This window comes from Perna viridis, chromosome 13 (genome assembly GCF_037379345.1).
Source record: "Perna viridis isolate PV_CMFRI_1.1 ecotype Kerala chromosome 13, ASM3737934v1, whole genome shotgun sequence".
In the NCBI taxonomy this organism is placed as follows: Eukaryota; Metazoa; Mollusca; class Bivalvia; order Mytilida; family Mytilidae; genus Perna; species Perna viridis.
This window is the reverse complement of record NC_142457.1, coordinates 8565840-8589080: the sequence shown is the minus strand read 5'-3', so window position 1 is coordinate 8589080 and position 23241 is coordinate 8565840. Positions and strand designations below refer to the sequence as shown.

Here is a 23241-nt window from a genome sequence, read left to right as displayed (position 1 = left end):
CCTTATAACCTTGGTTCCCTTGATTACTCTTAAGTTATTGTATGGTATAAACGTACCTATTTACACTACACATGATTTGTTTATACTTAGAATATACTTATTACTCAAAATATGGACGGTTAGTCTTATTTTAAATTTATAATAAGATGTTATAAACTGCGATATGACAGCTCTTGAATGATATAAACTTCCAATGCATACTATCCCCATTCCCGTTACACCATTGTTATAAAGTTGTTTTGTGGGTCTATGATGATATGTACAATTTTTCATTTTAAACTGTCTGCTCTTAGGAGCTAATCCACATTTAAAATCCAACAATTTCTGTCGTATTTCTGTGCCTTTTACAGAGGTATCACCCTTGAATTTGAATTCTATAGCACATTCCTGATAATGTATATATCATATGAACAGGAGTTATACGAAAAGCCACATGTTAATTTCTGAATACTATAAAAATGTTAAAAAAACACATATCAACAATGAATATATGTAGCCTTTCCAAGCATGGAAAATATTTTGCATGATGCTTAGCTTGAGTACTACTTATGTTCTAACAGAAACTAATCTTTCTAGTTTGAAACTTTTTAGGCTGTTTTTCGGTTGAGTTAATATTCGTAGAAATTGGAGATAAAGTGGTCCTAAAACATTCACACCGTGGATACCGTGTTGATTGGTTTGGCCCTTCCTCTGGATCTTTTGCTGAAAAAAAAATGTGATCGACAAATATGGACGAATGACCTCGTGGACAACTCATGAGTACTCTTTGAATGATCATATCTTTATGGAATTAAACGGTTTTGACATAGTTGGAAATCGATCGAATGGAGAATACTTCCTGGAAGTATCTAACTTTACACGGGCAAATGAAGGCCTGTATTTCTGTCCCAGTTCTATACACTTTGATGATTTAGGGGAATCGTTCATCTTGCAGCTGAAAGGTATCTAAATACACTAAAAAATAAATAGAAAAACATAAAAAGAAAAAAAAAAAAACGTTTATCGTATATGAAGTACGTATATTTACCAGTGGAATCGGCGATTAAATTTGTTTCAGGGATTGAGAGTTTTTATAAATATTAAATCTACCGACAAAAAGACCTATATCAATATATAATAAATTAAACCGAGAATATTGATATTAAAAAAAAAAAACCTTTGTTGTCTCCTACAATCAGTTGACATTGACCTTTTAGAAACACTGATTTTGATTACGTTTATTGGGCATGTTATTGTGTATTAAGTAATATAATCCTTCCATTATTCTACCTTATATATACGATACCTATAAAATCTCTTTGTTTTACAGCTATTGACAATATAAAGTTTCATTGTAGAAAAGCAAAATTTGAAACTTCACCCAGACGAATTATCTGCAGCGGAAGGTACTGACGTTAAGATATGTTGTAGTTCAAAGGAACTTTCACCAAATGAGTACATTAGATGGCATCATCCAAAAACAGGAATAGAACGACAAGTTGATCTGAATTACACGTGCCTTCAGTTTCCAAAAATTCATCGAAATGATTCTGGTATCTACACTTGTATTACGGAGAATGGGACGGCGGTGACAAATGCGTCGATCGTTGTTTTATGTGAGTTTTCAGTTAATTGTTCTACTTAAATATACAAAAAAGTGTATTTGTTAATATAAACCGATTCACAAAAGAAAAACTCGAAATAGAAAAAAAAGTTTTCCCATTAGTTTATACAATCTACAAAAAACAATTAAACAATGTATTTAGACATGTTATTTGAGAGAATTTTTACATCTATTAAATACATTTTAATCATGAATATGAATGATCTGAAATGTGCTCATATTTCGTTGATTGTCATAGTTTTCTTGAACATTGTTATAATAATGCATTTTTTATATAATACAAAATCATACATATAATATTCTCTTCTAGATCCACCTTGTGTCTCAATCAAGTATGAATACAACAAAAATAATGACAGAATCTTCGCCATACGGTGCCAAGCAGTTGGTTATCCAGATAGCTACGTTTATAGCGAATGGCAACAACGTTCTATTCTAGACGAACACATAAGAGACATTCACTCACCAGAAAGAGATGTTCTCCGTTTAAACTCAACAGACAACAACAAAAGCTGGTATCAAAACATTGGCTACTATATTTGCAAAGTGGCAAACGGAATAAAAGATAAAAATGGAACTTATTTCCAGAAAGGAACTGCCACAGTTACATATGAAGGTTGAAAGATATAATAATATTTTTTATGGGTCTGAATTGTAGGCATACATACAATCCATTTCAATGCTGGTTCCAAATATGAATGCAGTAACCATGTTCAGTCAAAATATAACTGAGGACAACAAATAATGTCTACTTAAATGCTCACTTCGTTTTACAAATACGTTGACTTAAAACATCAAAGCAAATTCAATGTTGAGTATGACACAAAATGTCTAATACAACGTTTTTGTGTGTTGACGTAAACATTTTTTTACCAATTCAACCTAAAAAGTGTTGACAAAGACAAAAAGTGTTCACATAGACGTTGTATTTTGTTTAGACTGACAAAAATGCAGCATCTTTACCGTTGTGGTAGACAGAATGTATTTCTCATACACAAATAATGCGTTGATTGAGACACTCTGTCTTTTTATCAGTAAAAAACGACCGTGGATAGTCATGTCGGTCATTATTTTGTTTTGTGGTGTTTATTTTTTATAAGAAATTAATTCCGGAAATAATCAATTGTAGGTGAAATACGGTAAAGCACGATAAATTTGTCATAAAGAGCAATCAAGGGAACCAAGGTCACAGTATTTCATTAATAATTGATTATTTTCGGAATAATCAGTTTTCATGGTAAAGATGGATACACCATACCGATCCACGAGTTCATGATGACGACCATAAAACTTCTGTAGTGATGATTTCAAGCCTGGAGCGCGATACAATGAGTCTGCATTGTTAGGCAGGCTGAGGCATAACGTATGAGTTGTAACATGAACACTCCATACGCAGAATGTTGCCACACATGAAAGGAAAGTTGACAATTCTGAGTGAAAAGTCTTCACGTTTGTTGTGAAATTTAGTCAATAGTTTTCATTTACCATCGATTTCTATGTGTAGGTCAAGATATAGGGCTGACTTCACAGCGCCTGTAATATAAAGAAAGAAAAAACAAAGTACGATCGATACTCCTCCTTATACGCTCACGAAGGCAGCGTTTGTGGTTGTATTATCAACTTTGGTTCTGTATACTTATGACAAGAAAAAGCATCAATATCCGGTTTGTAGCTTCACTTTTAGGAGCTGAAAAACAGCATAATGGCATTTTCATTAGCGTATACTTGTATATATTTATAGGCGATTGAAAGCCAAACCAGTCTTGGAAAATGTTCGCTAGTTTCCATGATTAAATATAAATTGAATCATAGCTTTTCCAAAATAGGGTTGGCCACAATAGTCTGTAGTATGACGCCCAGATGTTTACGAAAATTGCGTAATAAACAGTATCCAAAATTATTGGGTCATACAAATTGCGAAACGATAACGAACAAAATGAAACGAAAATAATCGATAAAAGTAAGAATCGAAACGAAATAATTCGATCAAATGAATCAAATCGTAATAAAAAAACCTCATTAAAAGAATCATATCGAAGTAGATTGAAGCGAAACTAAATTGAATTAAAAAAAACAAAAACAAAAAAAAAAAAAAACGTTTTGCATGTTATAAGGACCATAGTATATATCGATGCCGGACAATTCGACCCATACACATTTCGGACCATGACAACCAATAATTCCTTATGAATGCCGGACATTTCTGCCAATAACATATCAGACCTTGACAATTAGTATAATGCTTTAGGACATATATCATTACAAAATTTGCCATATTTGGAGGTTATAAGTATAATATATCAAATCAGAGCTGACAAAAGTTATCAGGATTTTAATTAATATTTCTTCGGGAGCATTAAAAGGTTTCACCTTCATCATATTAATTATAGATGTGTCTGTGTGTTTTTTTTTTTTGTTTTGTTTTTTTTTAATACTAATAACTCAGTAGTGATGTTGTTTAAAGGAAGATTTGCATATCGTTGTACACTAATGTAATCTGTTATTTTTTTTTATAGCAAATGTTACCACGACAAATTTATTGATTGCATTGAAATTAATGAAAATACGTCTAGTACTAAGCAGGCATAAATTAAATTAACCCAAAAAACAATTAACTATAGTATAAATATAAATTATACGTGAAATCAAATATCGATGTTTTATTAAGGTCCCCCTGTTTTCACTGCGGACAACAGACATATACAATACCAAAAGGAGCAGGAACCAAAGACCATTTCAGTCAGAGTGTACAGCGAGTCATCCTTAACATGCAACTACATCGCTGTAGAAGGCATCATAATAAATTATGTTGATGTAATGCTGCACCAAATATTGGCTACCGACATATTCTATGAAAGACATGTCAGTATTCCTGCAACAGAAATTACATTTGGCCTACGTGGTGAAAGCTTTGGTACCTATGTTGTTACGACTTGCAATCAAGAAGGTTCAAGTAGTTTTGAAGTCGAATTGAGGTCGGCTGCAGGAAACGGAAGTGCAGATGGTATTTTGCTTTGATATTTAATTTTAAATTAGTCGTTTGCAAGCATCATTTTTTGTGCTATTGAAAATTCTACGGATTAAGACAGGGGATAAATATTTTCTGTCTAATGCAAGAGGTACATGTAATGTAAATCTCGTTATTTCCTGGCTGTGTCGATATTCTACACCAGTATTAAAATTACTTTAAGACTTAAAACAAATCATATAAACAATTTATGATTCGTGAAATTATGAAGTGTGTTTCTGAAATTGAGAAAACATACTGAAGGCGCATAAAGTTCTTCTGAAGAAAACATTTACCATACATCATGCAGATATCTTATATTTGTGTATTTTATTTTAAAAGCAGACACACAGAGTCGAAATGGACTTCAAGCTACTTCGGTGTTTTTGATTGTATTTGGTTCCATTATAGGATTGTTTGTTCTGTTTGTGGCAACAACTAGATTTTACATTGGTAAGCGTTTAACATGACCCGTTGTAAAAAGACACACTTTAATTAATTCAAAATATTTGCATCTCATTTATAAATCACATTTGGATGAAATACGGTTCACAGAAAAGTATGAAAGTACAAACTGCATCGTCATTTACATTTGGAAAAACCTAATAATAATAATGAAAAAATGAACTTTAAATTTAACAGAGATGTGTTTCTCTGTACTACATTTCATTGTATAACATGGTTACAAATGAATCATATTTAAGTTTTCGTAGGAAGACAAATCATGCTTATCCACTCTACTTTCTGCAGATTGTAGCAAAATCATGCATTTGCATAAAACGACAGGCTTACAAAAGTGTTTTGCTATTGCAACAATAATGAGAGGCTACTTCTTAAAATGCGTGTATAGCATATCGAAATTAGCAATGCTACATGTTTTATGATTGATACATGTGTTTTAATACCAGTATATGCCTACAATTCATTGCATTTATATCATCCTGTAGGATTATAAATTGATTTTCTTCTCATTTTTTTTCTTCGATTTTTCGACGTTTTGTTTTTAATTGTGTTTGAAATTTTTTTGGTAATAATGTATTTTGCATTTTTCTAAGGTCTACAGAAGAAACGTGACAGGTATAAGAAAACTAATGTAACCCAAAATGTGTGTCTAATTGGATATCAATAATCCATCACCAATGAGCACAACCTGAAAGAAAAAATGCCGATGTAGAGAAAATTAAAAACATTCGTGAAGGTTTTGAGAATAAGTCGCATTGTATTGAACCCTTTTAAACGATTCTATTCTTATTATTGAAATTAATGCTTAATATTAACATGGCATCATAAAAAGATTCCAAAACATCCCTGAAAATATCTTGCATAAACACAAACTATAATTTATATAAATGTAAAATATAAATTTCAATTAATCTCAGAAAATTAAAATTATAACATAAAGTATTGCAAGTAGCCAAACACAGTCACATAATTAGTAAAAAAGAAAGATAGTCGAAATGTTCATACCCAAAATTTCTATATGTAAGGATATCCATCATTTCTATATTCTTCATTTTTAGAAATCGTTCAATACAAATGGAAAATGATACACATGAATATGTGGACATAAATTTGAATGGTACCATTGATGACCGTACTATAACAGCTCCTGGTAATATTTCATTGTGTCGATGCAGTTAGATACGTCACAAGCAGATCTTATATCATATTTACTTCATCACCTAATAAAACCATCCATGTTTTTTTATGCATTCATTGCATTTCATATTTTTAAGATCGTACTATTAAACATACATAGTGGGTCCCATAGTACTTTAAATAATTCAATTAAGGAATTGTTTATTTTCAACATCTTCAACATTCCTTCAGCACCTGCGTACGGAGTGTTCATATCACAACTTATACGTTATGCAGACTTTTTGTATCGCGCTAGAACTATAATAATTAGGCTTATGTTGCTACAAGATTGAAGTCATCACTACAGACGTTTTATGGTCGTCATCATGAACTCGTGGATCGTTATGGCGTATCCATCTGCACCATGAAAAATGATTTATTCAACGGGTCATAGTTTTCCTTTACTCGTTTTCCTACCCCAGACCTTTTATGAGCAACTCGGCGGGTTTCTCTAGAAAAGCAGAGGACGCTTACTCTACCGATGCACCTGGTGCATGTTCCCAGTTTTTAGTGGAGTCAGAGTTGCTCATTTGCTTTTGTTACTTTGTATGTATGATTTTAGTTACTGTATATTCATTCTTTGTTGTGTATGTCTGTTTTCCATGTCTGGTCTTTGTCCCTGGATTACATTCTTTTGATTACCGCTATATCCTTGGTTCTCTTGATTACTCTTTCGAGGGGATTTCCTTTCAGTTTATTTTAATTTGATTGATATGAATTCCGGTTTTATTTTTTTAAAATATTTTGATATATCTTCACAGTTGAAAACAGAGACTCAACTGACTACGTGGAATTCGAGTCTGAAAACCAGTCCAATGTTCAGGAATTGCAAGAAAAGTCTATTGAACCTGATCCTGAAGGTGAGATGGTATCTGATCCCCACAATGAAGATTACGTAGATGATATCACTGAAAAAGATATACCACCGGAACAGGAAATTACATCCGCACTTCCCCAAAAATAGAATTCAACAAAAGTGACATAGATGACAAATCAAATTATCTTTGTATCTCTCTTTAGGTGTTACTGTATAAACATATTATATATAACAGCGATGACACTGTTTACATTTATGTATTTAGGCGTTACTGTATAAATATATTTTGTTTAGACCTAATAACAATGAAAAGAGTTTGAAATGTTGCAGCGATGACACTGTTTACATTTATGCATTTACTTGATTGTTGTGTTACATACTGATATATTGCTTTGAATGTTACTGTATAAACATATTATATTTAGAACTGATAACAGTTGAAAAGAGTTTTTAATGTTGTAGTGTTGACACTTTTCTACATTTAGCTAATTAATTGATTGTTATGTCAAATAGAAAATCAAGAATTAGACACAGAATAATGTTGATGTAATAGTCTGCAATGTTGTCTTATATGAATATTTTATGTATTGTGTAATAAAATATTTGACTTGTATGAATGTGTATTATGTTTTACTATTTGACTTGGACCGATTGACAGACGAGCTTTCGGAAACTGGTGATTGTATTGCAATCTAGTCGTAATCTTCTATATTCTTTTTCATGCTTGATTAGTACGCACTTCTTTTCTCGTCATCTATTGGTTGGCAATTGTCGCGGGTTAATTCCTTTTTCATTTGAACACTCTTACCTAAGTATCTGAACGGACATGTTGGTTTTTATGTTCATCCGAATCTAGCAACCTATATTCTTATCAACTCAACTTATATACGCATCTGATTTCAACTTAACTATTACTAAGGTTAGTTTCTTTAACATTCCTAGATTAATTGTGCATGTTAAATTAACAGTTTTACCTCGTATGAAAGTCCGGTATGAATGATTGATTGATTGTGTAACTTTCATAATAATTTACCTAAAACACAAATCTGTAATGTTATTTTACTATGCTTAAATAATAGCGATTAATGATTGATTCATTTAACCGTTCGAGTAGACCGCTCGAAGTAAAAGTGTAAGTCTTTAAATCGATCACACACTGTGGTCATGAAGTAATTGGTTTAAATTATAAATACAATAAGTAATTTTTGATACTTCAGGTCCAATACAGTAGTACTTGAGACTTACTATTCCTGTGACCATTCACAAATGTGCCTCTTGCACGATATGTGAGGTAAGCTAAGTGTTTTGTATTCTTGAGTTTTTGCTTTGCTATGTATTTGCTTTGCTATGTTTTTTTACGCTTATTGTATGCACTAAATCGCTTATACTCTAATGCTGTTGTTTTGCTCTTTAATATGTTTGATTAGATAATTTACCATTTTCTTATAATTTGCTGCATTTGAATATGGAGTCAAATGGAGTCAAACTACATATTTAGCTAGTTGGTTTATGCTTCACAAGCAGATTGATGAAGCCGTAAATTAAATTTACTCAAATGTTACATTTTTCCTATGATATGTAAATGTACTAAAATATACATTCACACACATGGTTAATTTTTATGTTATCTTTATGTGCAAGATGCTATTATTTATCTTGTGCTGTGTATTGAATATAACTGTATTTTATAGGGCATTAACATTATTTGGCAATAAAGCATAGAACCGTAGAGATTAGTTTACTTCTATCAACCTCCTAGAAATAGAGGTTGTGACATTGATACAACATCCCAAACATCTGTATATACTGTATTTCATACCGCATTTGAAACTCATGAAGTAAACTAATTTGCCTCGACAAGAAAAAAACATAATTCTATAATAGTCCATCAGTTTGTGTCTTTTACACTTGTAATGTGACTGTGAATGAAGTAATTGAAGAAAACGATTACTTCGACACACTTAGAAAAAGTTTCAAGTCTCTCTCTCTCTCTCTCTCTCTCTCTCTCTCTCTCTCTCTCTCTCTCTCTCTCATCGATTTTAGGTTTGCTTCTAATATCATAGTCATGAGACCTGAATACATATGAATAAAACAATGAATAAACCTCAAAAGCCAAGAACAAATAAAATGAAGCATTCAAAGAAACAGAAAAAAAAAACAAAAAGAAAACCATTTACAAGTAAAATCTAAAAAAAATGTATGTAATATAAAACAAGTATTTAAAAATGAAAATTATCTTTGAACAAAGTGTTGAGTACAAATGAGATATTTTATTCATACAATACACTTAAAAGTGACACCGTATTAAAAATAATATTAATCTTCAACGATTAACACTGAAAGTAAAGAATAAAGTTTAAAACTCTTTTATTTTGATTACGTGGAAATTGATTGGAAATCTTAATCTAATTCAAATTATTCAGATGACCTTTTCAGCATCCTCGGAATTTTTCTTTGTATAATGTTTCAAAATCATGAAAGTACAAAACTGATTAGCTGACGAGGTCAATAGTCATCGAAGATGAAAGTAGAATGAAATGTTGTTATTGTGGTGTTTATTTAATTGTAAGATTATTATCACTTTTTTTATTATGTGCTGCGAAGAAGGTAAGTCGTCAGCAGGGATATCAAACATTTGTCTAACTCAGATGATCGGATAGAACTCAACCACCCGATTTAATGTATGCCCAAAATCAACTTTATGGCAAGCTAAAATCTAATACCTGTTCCCACCACTATTACACTACGTGCAATGACTGGATTGAACAATTGATAAATCTAAGATTAATTGGACTGTAGAAATTCAATACTAAGTGTTTATTCCATTTCCATGTATGATTTGCAATACTGTTAATACAATGTGCACCTACTAACAAATCGATTAGAAATTGTGAAAAAAAACCACAAGCAAACAAAAGATAATGGTATGTCAGGTTGTAAAATTAGTGACGCAATTAAATCTAGAGTTTTGCCCATATTTTGTGGCACGGCAATTGATAAAATATTTTGATAAGTGATATCCTAGTAAAACCCAAAATTTACCATCAGCATATCGTTTGAACAGGCTTAAGGAAGAGGCAAAATTACTTTCAATTCGACACCACAAATGTCAGCATAGCTTACCAGGATTTTTAAGAAGAAATACAATATTCATTTCCTGGAATAAGTAACACCTTCACATATAGAATCCCAAGAAATTGTGTAATTATATATCAAATAATGTCTTGTTATTCTACAAAACACACAATCTGCTGCATGCAATTTGTTGAAAACTGGGTATCATATTCCTTAGTGTATACATTCCATTTTTAGCAAATACAATTGTGGGATCACCAGACACATTTACTCAATACAGACAAATAACCATAAAGAATTTTTATTTAAAAAAAAAAAGAAAAGCGTGACATCACTGCATTTTATGGGCGACGTCCTTGGGATATTTCAGTAAAAATGCGTTTATAAGTAAGACCTTTCGGACAGTTACAGTGTTTTTTTCCCGTAATTTAAGTTTATTGAACATGTTTAAGTTGACCTATGACCTTTTGGAAGATACAAACATGCTCCATTGGTTAGTAGATTGAATGAAATGTATGACAATGGCGAATTCAGATTTTATGAACAGGAAGGAGTGCAATCCATAGATTTCTAAATGAGTATCTAAAGGCAATTACTTGCTCATTGTATCAACAACTTGCTAACGGAAAGACAAATCCAACTCCCAGACACATTTTTTTGAATCGAGCGTGTACGGATCAAAATGAGTTACAAATAAACAAAGAAATGCAATAAACATGCTACTTTTTGGTTTGTTTATTTGAGAGTCCTGTTTGGCCTCGATGTTGTATATATACAAGGTCATAGTTCTTTAATATCCTTCTCACTATGAACATTTTCACTCAAATGAATTACAGATTTGTTTTACGTTTTTGACAGGTCGAGCTTAGAAGGCAGCACTAATAAAGAAATAAGCGGAGGGTGTACCTAATGCAATAGAAATTATTGCTTTTTTTACACGAAAGAGATACATTATGCAAATATACATGTACTATCTCAGTGTTTGATAAAGTTGCATACAGGGTATAAGCTTTTTATCTTCCCTGTCATTATATTTTACCTGAAATACATAAAAACGTTTTTGAATGTATGTCTTTGTTTGATACTGGATTTTCCCATTTTGATTATTTAAATCTAGTTCGTTGTATGCTATTTTAGTATGATTCAGTTCAGACATGTCATATATAACTATAATTACATATGGTTCTCTTAAGTAACAGTTTTTTTATAAAAATCTGACATGTGGTGATGCATGTCAAAAACCCTACAAATTCAGATTTATGTCTTTTTTTCAGAAATCGTTATGGATCGCATAACCAGTCTAAGGCTTTTATTTGGGGTTGCGCTTTTGAGATAAGGTTGATAAAGATTTTTACATTGAATTCATCACTACAGAAGTTTTATGGTCGTCATCATGAACTGAAGATCGTTATGGTGTATCCATCTGCACCATGAAACCTCATTTATTCAACGGGTCATAGTTTTCCTTTCCTCGTTTGTCTACTCCGAACTTGACTTTTTTATGAGCAACTCGGCGGGTGTTTCTACAAAAGCAGAGGACGCTTACCCTACCGGTGCACCTGGTCCATGTTTCCAGTTTTTAGTGGAGTTACTTTGTATGTACGAATTTATTTACTTTATGTTCTTTGTTGTGTATGTCTCTTTTTCATGTCTGGTCTTTGTCCCTGGATTACATTCTTTTGATTACCGCTATAACCTTGATTCCCTTGATTACCCTTACATGAAATTAGCAATTTGCTAGGGTTATCGTTCTTGATTTAGTTTCATATGATTGTTTTAGTGGGAAGTGAAAGTGTAGTTTCTCAAAAGTACAGATCTAAATATAGTAAGAACTATAGTCACTTAAAAATACAGCGTATGTAGACAAACAACAATCATCTGATGCATAGGTTTTTCTTCAAGATGAATCATCTTAAATTGTACCATAGCCAGTGTCTGAACATTATATGGACTGGTACTTAAGTATAACCTTAACTTTAATATGCATGTCTTAAAATAATAAACATCATGTTTCGTTTGGTTTTCAATTTCAGTTTAATTTATGTCGCTGGAGGATATAGAGGCAAATATTTCGCTATACCTGTGTACATGATTATGATAACGGTGCAAATTGTTTTTGAACTAATATTGAAATAACAATACTAATTGTTATAGACACACTACTGTATGTTTCATGTTTGTAAAAAAGTCTAAATTTGATTCTAAAGCCAAACAAACATTTATTTCTTTTTTGTTTGAAGCGAACACCATATAGAATAAACTACCTGGGTTTTGTAACCATTCAATCACCAAATTCGACCTTAGGGAGCCAGGAATATGATATTTTGTCTACCCCGGACTTGACTTTTACCAGCAACTCTGGGCGTTTCTATAAAAGCAGACTACGCATGATTCATGCTCCCAGTTTTTAGTGGAGTCCGCGTTTGCCTTTTTTACTTTGTATGTATGATTTTGGTTACTTACTGTTCTTGTTGTGTACGTCTGTTTTCCATGTTTTGTCTTTGTCCTTGGGTTGAATTCTTTTGAATTCCGCTAGAATCTTGTTTCCCTTGATAACTCTTTCATTTACCTTCAGTAATACCGACTTCTTCTACTTCTTTAAAAAATACATGTAAGATACAGCAGAACAACAGTTTAAATAAATGTTATATTAAACCGTGTAAAGCTAATTAAAGTATAGATAATGTGTAGATAATGTTATTTTGTTTCATATTATAACGCTGACCTGGGCACCTTTGGGGTATTCATAAAGATTACAGAGAAACAATTTGGTAAATACTTTTCGGTTACGTGAGGTGGTTTTTTAAGCCATGCAATAACACAACAAGCGTATGTCATTACTCTCTCACATGAATGTCGTTTTTTTTCAACGTCATAAAACACAAGGTTATTTTTTTTTAAATGAAAGACAAAGTCTGTTTTCATAACTCATGGATCAAATACTGAATTAAGTATGAGAAAAAAAATATGATAAGGTCAACGATATTATTAAACATTTATGGCACAGAAATAGTCATACAATTTCATGAAGTTTGTATTTTCAAAACGCAAAACAGGAATTGTGAAGTGTCCTTTCCTAATTTCATAATTACAGGATGCAGTTTGAATTTTCCCTAAAATGTTTCCTTGTTTTGATCAAATAAATCAAGGTGAAGTGTGTATTTTTTATACTTTAGTTTCGAATTTTAATTAAATACATTTCTAAAATAAATGAATAAGTATGACCTGTGCCTACAGCCCAAGAGAACGTATTAAAAAATAGACATTGACTTCACTGATGGACACTTTTGAGAACTAATTCATATTATTACTACAAAACAAATCTAAAAGAAGAAACACATTTAAATGTTTGTAAATATATATTTTATACATAAGATGATATAATATCGGTATTCGTTCCCATTAAATGCATTGCGTGAGCGAGTCGTTTTGAATACCCATACATAAGTCTTTTGTTTTATATCCGGTTTTGTAAACGTTGGATAGACGCACGAACGGGGTACACTGTTTACTACTGAAGTTTCTCTCCCAGACCTTATCGTAAAGTTTTCAATAGTGTATCAATTCAAAGAAAAACACATATTTCTAATTTATACGCTTACCGATTTCTGTACAATTGTAAATGCACGGCATGAAACCAGATATAGTAAAGGAGAAAGGAAAAGAAATCACTCATTCTTAACATGTAACTAATTTTAACGTTTTCAAAGAGTAATCAAGGGAACCAAGGTTATAGCGTAATCAAAAGAATGTAATCCAGGGACAAAGACCAGACATGGAAAACAGACAAACACAACAAAGAATGAATATACAGTAACTAAAATCATACGTACAAAGTAACAAAATTAAATGAGCAAATTGGACTCCACTAAAAACTGGTAGATGCATTTAATCATCATATGCTTGAAATAACAGATATAGCTTTATCAAGTTTATCATAGGCAGACCAATGGATCAAGGGAAACAAGATTCATGAGGAGATCAAGACTGCAATCCAAGGACAAAAACCAGACAATCAAAACCGATACACAGAGCAAAGAACATAAAACAACCAAAATAACACTTACATAGAAGCAAAAATAAATGAACAACTCAGACTCCACTAAACACTCTGAGTATGAATCAGATGCACCTGTAAAATAAGCGTCCTCTGGTATAATGCTGTCGATGGATACATTGTAACAACCGTAATGCAGAATTAAATGCTATCGGATTTATCGTAACGCTTAGTCAATAGTTTCCCGCCACCCTTTTTTAAAGTGTAGGCCTAGATATGAGATTGATATCACAAGATCTATGATTTTCTTGGTCTTAAAGTCGCCCAGAGAAGCTGCGATGTATAAAGCCACCGAAACTATAATTGTTTTGCTAAACGATAATACATTATATATACAAATGTTTATCAGAAACTGAGATCTGGCTAAACGATGTTCATTCAACTGGATAAAATCAGCTATAAAGTGAGCTTTATTAGAGTGACGGAATAGGTCCGCCACAAGGGAAATAAACTTTTCATTAAAATGCATACCGTTTGTTGAAAAACTGGACATGTATGTTGTCGAACAACATTTCCGTCCTTTTGAAAACATCATCTTCAGTATACTTAGAAGATGATTTAAAATCGTGGAATAAGGAATCTCTACCAAGTACTATGTATCTGTAACTAGGTTTATCGTCTTTTCTCGAGTAATAACGGTGGTTTAAGCAAGGTTTTGGTTTGAAAATAAAAAGTGTATAGAATATATTTACATGTATTTTCAATTTTACACAAAGTACTCTTTACTTAAGGAACACAATTTTTGAAACCGGCAATACATGTTCAAGCATATTCTATGAACTTGTACATGTAAGCTTTTTAACTGGTTAAAAAACCTTAATAATTCTTCAAAGGTTTATCTTGCCATTCTTTTATTACTAAATTTCAGTTAGAACACTATTAGATTTTTTCATATTGTACGCTGGTCGTTTTGTAAACAAAATAAAAGACAAACAGAAATATAGTAGATATTTTCTTAGATGGAATATTATTATATGGAGTAATTCTTTTGTCGGACCATATACACATGATTATAACCAGAACTATACGTAAATATTGATATATGTTTGAGTGGAAACATTAAAGATAGTATGCTGGTGTTTTGGTTACCTTTATACAGAAAAACATTCAAATGATTAACATCCATAACAAAAAAACAACAACGCTTCTGGTAAAGCTTAAGTATTCATATAAAAGTTAAACAAAATATTTGGACAAGACATTATTATCATAATCTTGACAATCAAAATGTAGCACTTGCGTTACATTTCAAACGTTTTCATCGACAGGTTTACACAAAATTATTTCCATCAGCATAACTGAATATAAAGTTACTTTTAATATTGATAATTTTATTTCGCAATTTAAGGTGAATAAAGTTGTTTTTCATTTTCTAGAAAAAAAGACAGATATTGTGCAACCGATCGGTTTCATTTATCTTTTTCATGGTATCAAGAAAATAGTTTTGTTTCTCAGATGAGGTGCCTGTTGAAAAAAATGACGAGAAGGGGGCACATTTCAACACCTCGGAATGCTAGGCACCCAGGACATTTTAGCAGACGCAAAATTCATCATTCCGTATTATATTATGCAAGAGTAATCAAGGGAACATAGGTTCTAAATCACAACTCAACTCAAGCCAAAAATACGCAGACTTTTTGTATCGCGCTAAAAATCTAACAAACTGTTTTCCATGTATTGGCTTTGTCCCTGCATCACATTCTTTTGATTACCGCTATAACCTTGGTTCCCTTGATTACTCTTTCTAGCGGTAATCAAATTAATGTAAGCCAGGGACATAAAACAGACATACACAACAATGAACATAAAGTAACTTAAATCATACATACAAAGCAACAAAAGCTAGTGAGCAACTCGGACTGAAGTAAAACCTGGGAGTATGGACCAGGTGCACCAGCAGGGTATGTGTCATCTGTTTTTTCTAGAAACACCCGCCGAGTTGTTTGTAAAAAGTAAAGTCCGGGGAAGACCAAATAGGAAAGGAATACTATGGCACGTTGAACAAATCAAGTTTCATGACGTAGATGGATACACCGTAATGATACACGAGTTCATGATGACGACAATAAAACTTCTGTAGTAATGACTTCAATCTGGTAGCAACATGACCCTGTTCCAGAGGACAAATTAGATTTCTAGCGATACAAAAATCTGCGTAATTTCGGGAAGCTCTGGCATAGCGTATGAGTTGTAATATGAACACTCCTTACGCAGGTGCTAAAAGGGATGATGCCACAGATGAAAGGAAATTTGAAAGAAAGAGGTTGCCATTACGATATTTTTCCAATACAAATATTAAAAAAAGAGTACAAATAGTACTTCATAACATAATATAATACTGGGTAGACATTTACATGTATGTACATATTGCCCAGAAGAAACAGCATAAAGCCTTTATTTATACAAAACAATGCATTAAGAAAGAAGTCCAAATCAAATACAATTTTTGTACATAATTAAAACTGTACGCTTTTGATTTAAAAAAAAAAGAAAAGAAGAGAAAACAAACAAACACAAAAAAGCCGTTTGGATATCACAGAATACTACAAGGTAAACATCAACACCGTTAGTTAACCAACAATATGTTCGTTAACTTAAAACAATAGTTATTAAATGTCGTTCCAGATGTTTGATACAGGATTTCATGTTAGATGTAAAGTACGTAAAGAGATATTTAATGGCTTGCTTCGATGTATTTCAGAGGTTCTGGCAAAATGTTAAGTTCATATATAAATCCATACACATTTAGTCAACGAATATAAACAGCTTCCTACAAATACCTTTATACTTCACTATATTTCAAAAATGTTCCATATCAATTCTTTTTAAAGAATATATTATTAATTCAAGTCACCATAACAGCCATTGCCAACAACTTGTATTCGCACAGCCTCAACATTATAATAGTCTGTATTATTTGATTGCTCCTCAAGGCTACATACAAGAAAGTCAGTATAACATTTATTTGAATCTTCTCTTCTAAAAACTTCATCGTTGAACTGATTTTCTGCATTATCATCATTCAAACCTGCATTCATTGTGGCAGAATCAGCTGAAATATAAACACATTACCGTGCTAGAATAGTCTAGTTCCGATACAACTGTGTTCTTTTCGTAGCTACAAGTTTCTATTTCGATAAATATATACTTGTATTTTTCACTATCATCTGTACGTTTTATTCCTTTAAATATGTTCTTGCTTCATGTTTTCGCTATACATTTGAACTAAGTCTTTATACAAATTGTTTTTGAGGTTATCTTCTGTAAATTATTCCTTTTTTTTCTGTTTGCGTTACAAGTGATATATTTTTTTGAAAAAGTTCATACCTTGACCATTTAAAACTGGGCCAGTTACGTCGTTTGAAACACTATCTGAGTGACCATTTAAAACAGGGCCAGTTACGTCGTTTGAAACACTATCTTGAGTTTCATGTTGCCTATGCCGATGAGCTAATGTATCTGCTTCTCTAGCACGGAAACGGCTTAATTATACAACACAATGAAAACAATAACAAAAGACATATAAACCTTCTTGCAGTTTCATATAATACTGTTAGTAAAGCCATTTTATTTAATAAGGAAGTAATAAATACTAAACATAAACATAGCATTCAAGAATAGAACCTCAAAGAAAGAAAAAGTGAATGACGTAGTCATGTCTCTTCATCAATTAATTCCTTTCAACAGTTTCTGATCTTAACTTGAATGCAAAGGAATTTTATCTGCGTAGTGTTTCTCCTGTCTTTTGCACGTATTTCGTAAAATGAAAATTATATAGGAATAATTGCTATCAAATATTTATAAATAATAACATCTTTTTTCTACTTAAAGGTTTTACTTGATGTTAATTCATGCATAGGTTAAAGATGCTACACTGATTAAAATTACTTGAACCTTGATATTTACCTGCTGTTTTGCCTGTTCCCAAGCCTGGACCCTGCAACAGTAATATGGAAAAAAAGATTAACTAAGATAGTTAGACAAATGTTGCTTTCGGATTTGTTTGAGGAAGCAACCAAGCACTCCTCGTCAGTTAAGCACATGTAGTCAAATTCCAGAAAATTAAAGTTTACTGATTTGACACATTTTAGAAAATGGGAGAGGCATTTAATTATATCCCCATCTGTCAAATACCAATACTTTGACGACATATTGGTTTCCTGTGTGAAATGTCTTAACGTAGATGCCTTGCCTGCATGTGGACTGTTTTTTTTTCTTTGTGCCAGTCAGAAAACATTACTCTCACAAAGAGCATGTGGCGCCATATTAATTGTTTCACCCTTCTGAAAGTTTTAAAGGTATTGCATATGTTCTACTGTGTATCTAATACTTAATTCCTACTTTAAATCTATTGGAAACAATTATTGTCCACCTACTATAATAACTATACATATTGGCATCAGATAACAAAACATCAAATAAGGTTAATTCAGAGACACAAAATAAAACAATAACAAGTAACACTCAACTTTTACAACACCATTAAATACAAACAATTTCTAAAACAGAAGATACAAAATTATGTAACACAATAAAAAACAAACAAAAACAAGATAAAAACAAAACAAATAAAAAAAAAAACCACACACACAAATAACTAACCAATAAAAAAATCCACTTATTAATATAAATTACTACCAAAAACCTTGAATAACACCGATTTGTATGGGCGAGTATGGGCGGATTTCCCCGCAGTCTAGTTGGTTGTCAAATTTAGTAAAAGGTAGGGAAATCAACTTGCTATATATATCTTATTCAGATATAATACTTAGATCAACAAAACTGAACAAACCATATGCGTTTAGTTTACGTTGATTAAAACGTCTATTGTCATCAACGATTAAATTAATGCCAAGTTCAATGTTGGTATATCATATCCCTCAAACTAGGATAATATCTTAAGTGTTGTAGCCCTTGTAAATAAAAGGCTTCGAATTGTTACGAACAATTAATGACCACGTACTGATGATAAGGTATTTCTTACCAATGGACACCACTAGTGATATGATGAAGACTGTTCCCACGATTAAGGCTCCAATTTTTGCATAAAAGGTTGTTTTACCAATACCTTTTTCACCTTAAAAATAATATCATAAGTTTGGAATAATATACATTATTAACGTAGACATCCTTTGACAGGCGGCATTTCATAATCTCTTTTAGTATGATAATGATTTTTTGTTCTTTTAATGTGTCATTTTATTCTTTTTAAATTCACTGAACACAATCATATTACAAAGTTTGAGTTTCGAACAGTCGTAACTATTACTTTACGTTTGTTCATTAGGGGAGAACTGATTTGTCAGTACTTTATACGTTTTGTTTAGCTAATACAATATAGGAAAGCTAATGATAGACTGTATTTTGCTTTGGTCAAAGAATATTAATTTTGCCATAAACTTTGATTTCCTTCTTTAAACACAAATACGTATTAACACGAGGAACAATAAGACGAAAATTGAAATTATGAAAAGAAAAGGTATTTAAATCAAGAAGATATCCAAATGTATTTACTAGACGATATAAGTTCTACTTGATAACTGTTGTTGCCGAATCGATCACAGACAGTCACAACGTATCTATTGAAATTTCCGTTGTAAATTGAAAATGATATTTTTGTTCCGTTGACTTTTATCTTCTTTCCGTATACTAAATCCCATGATATCACGTGATTGATTTTACTAGTAACTGTCACCATAGGGTCATACCCTTGTGTAGCTATGTTACATATTGTACAAGTAAGCACCGAAACATTGACCACATTAACCATTATAACCTTTGGCCCCTTTTCGTCATGATATTGCAATGGCATATTATCCGCAATGAAGATAGGAGGACCTGAATTAAAAAAGTTTTCCATTAGGCTTCGAAAAAATAACACCTAGTATTTCGATTTACAGAGAGAGCTTTGACTTGGACAAATTGGACAAACAATCTTGTTTTACATTTCTTGTCGTTATTTACGAAACCGCCACGTCAGATTCAGAATTTAGCAAATTATGTCACTTATGCTTTAGTTATTTATATTATGATACGAATATTTGCTATGGATATTTCAAAATGACACGGAAATACTAAGATCTAAATTATGTATATAGGATATAGAAAACTTAACAACAATGGGGAAATTAAATCTCCAAAAGCGCATTTAATGTTTAAGTCCAAGTTTTCAAGTCCTGAATTGATACTTTAGATGGTTAAAATCCAACTGGCAGTATTATATACTGGCACACAATTCATTGAACATTATAGTTCCAACGACGTCATTAACATGCAAGGGTCTGCAATCATGAATGGCTCCAATTTGTTTTGTTCGTAATATCTTACTTATTTTGACAGGTATTGATTGGAAGTTTACGGTAGACAAGGGACAGGTGTTTTAAGAAGTGAAGCATATTAACACATGATTATAATTTATCAATCGTGTCTTACTTTAAATTGAGAACAAATATTCCAGTTTGTTTTCTTTAATTGGTGGTATCATCATTTTGTTTAAACTATTTAACATTTTGGGACGTAAATTTATATTTACCTTTAGTTGTGACTAGCTCAATTGCTTCTTGAAAGAGTTTCCCATACTTATCCGGAATACCATTGGACACTCTACATTTGTAGTACCCATCATCTCGATTCCAATTTGTAGAATCAACATCGAGCCTAAACCGTAGTATTTTTGGCGTATCTATGTACCTGATGTGTTCATTGTACAGCGATAAGTGTTCCCACATCTTATACGTGTAATTTTTGGGGTTACCGTCTGATTTACAATCAAGGCGAGTATAGCGTTTGCTTTTACCATCGGTCGAATGCCAAATCATTACGAACGGAGGATCTGAAAATAAATGTTCATGATATTATATAATGAGAACATTTACATTGTATGTCTAAGGGACAAACTTACCAGGATGAAAATGTCAACTCAAGGCCATCAATTGGTCGTAAATGAACGATGGGGAAATCCTTGCAAAAGAGTGACCGAATAGTAAAAACGAAATAAGGCATTACAAAAAGTAGCTAACCATTATTCCATAATTTGGTCTTCTAGATTAATCTATAATTGTTCGTTACCAACAAGTATCAACACAGTGTTCGTGCTAAAATAAATCAACGGAAAGGGATGACATATTTCGTTACTATAAACTTTTGTTACATTAGCCACGCTGTTTGTAAGGAGAACTCGGTCAAATTGAGTTCCTAGCTTCAACTCTCATATAAATATAGTCATTTGATTGTATGCATTATTGGAAGAGGAACTTACAGTCAAGGATTACACATTTTGTATATGATTCATTTCATGCACTAAAATGTTTTGAAGCGTTGCATATATCACACAAAGGAATAAAAAAAGTACAATATCCATGCATATTTTCTCCTAAATACTTACACAAGATTTCGAAGACAGCCTGTGTAGTTGCCCTACCCCCTTCTGCTAAGCAAGTGAAAGTTTTTAAATCATCGCGATTGACATTTCTCAAAACTAAACATGTTTCATTAATTTCGCATCGAGACAAATTTCCTTTCCCGTAATTAATCCATTTAAGGTATTCATGAGGTAGAAGCCGATCAGAACTGCAACACATTGTTAGATCTCCTCCTTCTTGTACTCTCTGTGAAGGGTCATAATCTATTGTTAATTCGGAGTTGCCTGTCGAGACACAATTGGTATACAATAGTTGACACAGGTATTTTAGACAGTAGCAATAGAGGCTATCATATTACCGATGTTGATTAAGGAAATATATTGATTTTTAATTGGAAATGTGTATGTGTTACTTTACGTAAGGGGTCAACGTTTTTCTTCAATTAGTTGCATTATCCTATTGAGATAAGTTTGAGAAGTAGTTGCTGATGCAGGAATGTTAATCAAAACTAAAATTTCCATATTCATTGGGGCGTAATATCTAAGTTATATTGTATAAATGAATACAAGAAACAGATAGAACCTGTAATACATAAATTATTTACAAATGAACTGACATGATACAGTCAATAATGCAATTTAGAAACAAATGTACTCTATACCCGTTTCGTAGTTCAGATGTTTGCAAGAATATGTCAAAATCTAAAAAAAAAAACCCAAAAAACAAAAATTTCGAAATATAGAGCTAACATTAAGTGTAGATACAAACCGTTAATTTTAACAAAAAACCGAGTTTGGAAAATACTGACGCTTTCATTATTTCATTTTAATACAGGTCTTTGAGTTTTCTTTTGGTCATATTTCGAATTTGAAGGAAGAAAAAAAAATACAACTTACGTTATTCCATATTACGGATAGTAGTTCAGTTTCTTATTCATTATATTTCAATGAATCATTGTCCGTATAAAGTATCGTTTTCCAAGATGTGTTACGGCCATACACATCTTTAATTTATGAAAAAAATACTTTATTTAAGTTTATATGTGACTTGCTGTGTTGTTAAAAGCTTTACAAAACAAGAATAAATAACAAACAATATTGTAAATATTATAACAGATTTAAAATACAGAAAACAGATTAAAACACAGGACATGACAAAATTATATTAAACTTAAACAACAAAGCACACAAAATGTATTATCCTTGACTTTTGAAAAAAAAACATACTTACATAAAACGTTTAATGGAAAACATAGCATGATCATAGCTACAATGCACCCCATTCCTGTCTTTGTTGGCAACTGTTATTGCAGTGGATTTTGCAATACTATAACTCCTCTTTAAGGTCTATTGTAAGTGCATTTAAATCATGTATACGTTCATGTCATTCAAACTTTGTTTGGGTATCAAATATATATCAATATACCTAATGTTTCCGCATAAAACTGAACACTTAATGGGAGACAAAATGCATGTAATAGTTTCCTGGTTAAATATTTTCTCGTGACCATTTTAAGTTTTGATGATACTTTAAAATTTCTAACGTCCTACCCACCCCACCATTGGGGGGGGGGGCTTCATATCAAAAAGTACTTTTTATTGAATGATACACATATGATTGGTATTGGGACATGTGAAAATTCCATATAGAGAAGTATAGACACAGTTGGTGTTTTGCTTACAT

The 23241-nt window shown here is 31.9% G+C and overlaps 2 protein-coding genes across 9 annotated transcripts in view; one reads left to right on the top strand and one right to left on the bottom strand.

Annotated features, from left to right (window-relative positions):
- LOC148599466 (cell adhesion molecule 1-like) overlaps nt 1-8259 on the top strand; it is a 276632-nt gene extending 268373 nt beyond the window's left edge. Inside the window, exons 2-9 of one of the 4 annotated variants that reach the window (XM_088558848.1) lie at nt 592-941; nt 1338-1595; nt 1914-2219; nt 4272-4607; nt 5022-5063; nt 5666-5687; nt 6131-6222; nt 7010-8259. In XM_088558848.1, the coding sequence (XP_088414974.1) occupies nt 737-941; nt 1338-1595; nt 1914-2219; nt 4272-4607; nt 5022-5063; nt 5666-5687; nt 6131-6222; nt 7010-7212 (1464 nt within the window). In that variant the 5' untranslated portion in view covers nt 592-736 and the 3' untranslated portion in view covers nt 7213-8259. Of the gene's footprint in view, nt 1-591; nt 942-1337; nt 1596-1913; nt 2220-4271; nt 4608-4952; nt 5064-5665; nt 6223-7009 lie in introns of all 4 variants that reach the window. The other 3 variants (XM_088558847.1, XR_015918051.1, XM_088558849.1) reach the window with 3 other exon arrangements.
- Nucleotides 8260-15342: 7083 nt separating this feature from the next.
- On the bottom strand, nt 15343-22997 carry LOC148599465 (uncharacterized). 5 transcript variants are annotated; one of them, XM_088558319.1, is made up of 8 exons: nt 22789-22997; nt 21582-21842; nt 20730-21029; nt 19712-20035; nt 19182-19274; nt 18104-18134; nt 17525-17679; nt 15343-17249 (listed from the first exon to the last, which is right to left on the bottom strand). In XM_088558319.1, exons 1-8 carry the CDS (start codon nt 22838-22840, stop codon nt 17038-17040), a joined length of 1428 nt encoding a protein of 475 aa, XP_088414445.1. In that variant the 5' UTR covers nt 22841-22997; the 3' UTR covers nt 15343-17037. The 5 variants fall into 5 exon arrangements, with proteins under 5 accessions (XP_088414445.1, XP_088414446.1, XP_088414447.1 ...); XM_088558320.1 differs by having other exon boundaries at nt 17525-17664; XM_088558321.1 differs by having other exon boundaries at nt 21582-21804; nt 22789-22992.
- Between the last annotated feature and the right edge of the window lie 244 nt (nt 22998-23241).

Coding starts and splice junctions, on each gene's coding strand:
- LOC148599465 (XM_088558319.1), bottom strand. CDS start 22,840: ATGGGGTGCATTGTAGCTATGATCATGCTATGTTTTCCATTAAACGTT. Junction 21,843..22,788: donor TTTTCCATTAAACGTTTTAT/GTAAGTATGTTT, acceptor GTGTCTCGACAG/GCAACTCCGAATTAACAATA. Junction 19,275..19,711: donor AGTAGAACTTATATCGTCTA/GTAAATACATTT, acceptor ATTATTTTTAAG/GTGAAAAAGGTATTGGTAAA.